The sequence below is a fragment of the Pteropus vampyrus genome, unplaced genomic scaffold (genome assembly GCF_000151845.1).
Source record: "Pteropus vampyrus isolate Shadow unplaced genomic scaffold, Pvam_2.0 Scaffold1000005068, whole genome shotgun sequence".
Classification (NCBI taxonomy): domain Eukaryota; kingdom Metazoa; phylum Chordata; class Mammalia; order Chiroptera; family Pteropodidae; genus Pteropus; species Pteropus vampyrus.
The window spans coordinates 9,024-13,506 of record NW_011919470.1 but is presented as its reverse complement, the minus strand read 5'-3'; the positions used below and the strand labels follow the sequence as shown (position 1 = coordinate 13,506).

General features: G+C 56.6%; 1 protein-coding gene across 1 annotated transcript; it reads right to left on the bottom strand.

Moving 5' to 3' along the window:
• Nucleotides 1–2,141: 2,141 nt before the first annotated feature.
• Nucleotides 2,142–3,661, bottom strand: LOC105311582 (melanoma-associated antigen 8-like). Its single transcript, XM_023527153.1, has 2 exons — nucleotides 3,415–3,661; nucleotides 2,142–3,140 (listed from the first exon to the last, which is right to left on the bottom strand). Exons 1-2 carry the CDS (start codon nucleotides 3,659–3,661, stop codon nucleotides 2,347–2,349), a joined length of 1,041 nt encoding a protein of 346 aa, XP_023382921.1. The 3' UTR covers nucleotides 2,142–2,346.
• Between the last annotated feature and the right edge of the window lie 822 nt (nucleotides 3,662–4,483).

Below are 4,483 nucleotides of genomic sequence, written 5' to 3'. Positions count from 1 at the left end.
GTTTGCGCAATCCTGCCGTGTGAGGCGGTCCATCGTCTATAACACATTCGCAGCAGGAAAGATAAACCGCAGCAGTCAGTGTACACCGGGATCGGAATGCGTACACTGCTTCAGCATCTTCACCCTCTGGGGAAGGTACGTCTCAGACACGCAGCGGCACTGGCCATGCCGTCTCAGCACTCAATTTGGGCATGCATTTAGCACACAGGTCACGTCCCGTATACACGCGCCACCTCTCCGAACTTGAACTATTACTGTGCCCATGTTGCAGGTTAAGCAATCGAGGCGTGGAGACTTCACATGATTTGCTCGGCTTTGGAGCAGCGGAACTCTCCGGCAAACGGAGCTGCATGTGGTGCAGCGCTCTGGCCCTGCAGCGCTCTGGGCATCTCCCCCACAATCAAGGGGGTTCCGGCTGCCTTCCTTGGTGACCTAATGCCTGATGCCTCAGGCCCCATGATTCACAGACGGCGGGAAGCCACGCGGCAAGGTCAGAGAGTGTCTGACACTCGACCCGAGCCTACCACGTGGCCTCTGAAAGTGCCGTCAGGTCCCCTTCTGTCCTGAGCTGAAGACCATGACCCTGGAGAAGAAGACGTGTTTCGACAGGACTGTGTGAGGGTAGAGAGGTTTCCACTAAGATGTGGATGATGGAGGTGTGGATCTCAGAAGGCTGCTCTAGTTTCTGGCATGGGCCTAATGTTCCCATTTACCTCTCCAGTCTGGTCCCTTCCCCCTCCCCCGCCCCCCAGCTGGTTGGATGGCCCGACGTTGTCCTGTGGCTCAAGCTGCTAGGCAGGCAGAACGTCAGGCACAGGCCCGCCAGCAGTTCACAGCACAGTGCCTCCGGGCCGGTGACTCTCATGCGTCCACACTGGGCGAGGGTCTGTGGGGCCCTTTTGGACAGAACGTCTGTCTCCGTGCAGGGCAAACATGGCTTTGCCTCTGATTCCGCCTTGTGGACATTCCTTGGCATCGCACCCTGCATACTGCCACCAGCCCAGCCCGATTCCTGTGCCCACCCACAGCTCGGGGACCAAGGACGGGGGAGATCCGGGACCGATGACTTGCTCCCAGAGGTCCCAGGACAGCTGCCACGGGTATTTCCCACGTAGGAGGGCAAGCGACAATCAGGCAGAAGATCAGCTCCTTGCCAAGGAGGCTGGAGCTCCGGGCAAGCTCTTAACCCCGCCGTGCAATGGGGGCTATTCTCGGGACTATGGCCATGCCTGAGTCTCAAAGCACCAGCGACCCAGGGACTCATGCCCTCAAGGACAGGGACCCTGATTTCTCAGGAAATCCGTGCAGGCGATGGGGATAAAACACCTTGTTCTCGGTGTTCAAACGTGCTGGGAGGAAACTGCAGGATGCTAGCTCCCTGGTACAGGTGGACATTTCTCCATGATCCAAAGGCACTTCTCCGAACGATTCCATTTCAGACACTCCTCTCAAACCCAAGACACACCATCTGTCTAGACTGGCAGATGCCACCTACCAGTTTCCCTATAAACAGCCCCCAAATGCCTTGGCTCGGCCCATTTACACTGGACTGCTCGCCCCTGGAGGCCTACCTCATCTCCCCTTCTTTGACTTGTTCTAGAGGACTTAGGGGACACCTCAGCACCTTCCTTATATGACTGCGGGCCCTACACAATCGCTCTGTGCGTGGGTGTCTCCGGCTTATCCTAGTCTCCCCACCACCAGCACAGGGCCTTCCAGAGGACAGGGGCTCAGTGAAAGTCTGGGCAATAAATGAACCTCTGAGCCCGCGTCTTCTCTATTCCCATGAAATGCCTCCCACTTTCTCGAATGAACCAAGCAAATCCAGCTACATACAATTGTTTCACAGAATGACGGACGAGAAAAGAGAAGATGCAGGAATTAACAAGGTTTTACTTTTATTTCCGTACTTTTTGACCACCTTGGATTTGCTAGTGAGTTCTTTCACATTTCTATGGAAATCCTGTTCCAGTGCCACGTGATCTAGTTCAGGATCACACACTAGGATGGAAGGTGTCCCAATTTGTGTTACACAATCGCAAAACTCTCACTCTTGGACAGGTTAGTGAAAGTACATGTATGGTCAACGTCACGCACAAACTTAGATGCTACTGATCTGAAACCTTGTATTGAAAGGAATGACATTTGCAAAATTCGTAAAGGTAAGAAAGATGTATTTCTAAATCGTCACGGGAGCCAAAGATAACACTAAAAGTCGTTCCCCTAATTTGCGCTGGCTCCAGAGGCTCTCTCCTCAAACACAGAGTGAAAAATAGGCCTCGCTTCATGCCCAGCAGGAGAAGATGCCGGACGTGGGCCTGAAAGGTGCCTGTCTGCAAGTGGGGCTCAGGCCTCTTCTTCCTCATGGCGCTGAGCCACTTCAGACAGAGGATTCTTACTTTTGAGATTGAGCAAATACTCTAGGACCTTCAGCTTGCTGGTTTCTGCGTGGGCCCTGGGGCCCCACAGGAACTCGAAGCGAGCAGGATCGCTGTTGGCAACCTGCCGGTACACCACATACTGTTCCCGCACCCAAACACTGGTGATGAGCTCCCTGGGCTCCCCATAGATGCAATGCTCCCTTCCATCATACAGCCCCATGACATTCAGGGATTTCCAGACTTCCTCCTCAGGGGCACAGTCGCCCTCCAGGAGGATCAAGCACAGGAACGTGACCAGGAGGCCCGTCTTGGGCATGCAGTGCCCACCGTCGTAGGTGAGGCCCAGAGTGGTGCCCAGGAAATAAATGTTGTTGCTGGGGTCGACTTCCTTCACCTCAATGCCAAAGAGCAGCCTCAGGCACCGCGAGGCTCGGCTCAAGATCTCAGGGAAGTGGTCCTGGTGCTCCTTGTTGACGCGACTCAGCATTTCTGACCTGCTGGCCGGCTCCTTGGTGCGATACTTTAGGAGAAGGAACACCACCAGGTCGCCCATCTTCAAATGCGGTGCCTCTTTCTGGGAGGACTCGGCATCTTCGGGGTCCTCCCCGGTGCTCCTCGCCCCCTCATCTTCGTTACTGGGGCACTCTTCCTTGGGTTGGCTCAACGGAACGGCCTCCCTGGCAGCGGGGGAAGGACAGGCACCCTCTGGGCTCTGGGGAGGACTAGATGCCACCCCAGCAGCAACTTCCTCTAGGCTGTCTGACAGGGCAGAGGAAAAGGAAGATAAGGAGGAAGAGAGGGATACAGCCTCCTCCTCCTCCTCCTCCTCCTCCTCCTCAGTCCCAAGCACTCGCTCTTCCAGCAAGCCCTGTCTCTCTCCTGGATCCACATCATCTTCCCCCTGCTTGGAGAGCTCATTCATCTGACTGAGAGACATGGTGACTGTTGATGAGACAGCGACAGAGGAGTGTGGGCGGACGGTGGTCGGTGGGGACCCACGCCTGGGGAGGAAACAGAGTGTGAGCGACCTCACCTGAGAAATGCACCTCAGGTGGCTCTGAGGAGGGCGACTTACAGGTCTCCTCTTTAGGGTGCTCTCGGGCCTCACAGCACTCTCCCGTTTGGGCGTCCCGTCCGCTAAGAACCTGAAGCAACAGGTGAGACGGCTCCTCAGGGTGCAGCTGGCACAGTCCATGCTCGTGGGCTGACAGTATGGTGGGTACATTTGGAGACTGTGGGGTCTCCTTTCCTGGGCTGTGGGGGACCCACTGGGTACACATTCAGGGTGGGCACCTCACCTTACTTCCTGGCACGGCCTGGCCTGCCTCTGCTCTGCGACATCAGGACACGGACCTCCGACCAAGGCCTGCACCTACTGGATCCAGCAGCCCCTGCAAGACAAAACCAAGGGGGACCTTAACGTGCAGATGTCCAGCAAAGCCTGGGGCCCCAGTGCTGTCGGGAGAGGGTTCCAGACTCTGGGAGATACCCTCTCTTCCGGGAAGGCGGTCCTCTCCTTGCTCGTCCAGGGTGCCCATGTTTCCCACACCAGGGCCTGGCCTCCTGTCCCCTGCTGGCCTGAGGCAAAATATTGAGAACTGGTACACGCATCTCTGAGACTGAACAGAAGGGAGTGCGGGACCTCACATCTGACGGCACGTGCCCAGAGCCTCCCAGGGGGCAATCAGGGGTCAGTGAAATGTTAGATCCACTGATCCTGGGACACGGTCCCATCGTATGTCTCCTTGCAGGTCCTAGACAACACCTTCCTTTACTGAGCCCACTCTACTTAAAACAAGGCCTCCTCTCCATTAGACACCGGAAGAGGAACTGAGCAGAGCCAATCCACGCACTGTTCCGAGTTTCCCCACAGCTCACAGAGCAGGCAAGCCAGGCCTGGGCTCCCAAGTGTTCTGCTGCCCCTCAGTCCTCACCTTGATTCCTGTCAGGGCCTGGGATCCCGCCCATGCCGACCTGAGTCCAGGCCTCAAACCGGGGCCCTCCCCTCCCTGAGGCCACCGATCTGGGACTGAGCAAGTGCTCGGCTTCACAGCACTGCTCAGGGATTCCAGGGCTGAGGGTCAGAGAAAGGCAGACTTCTG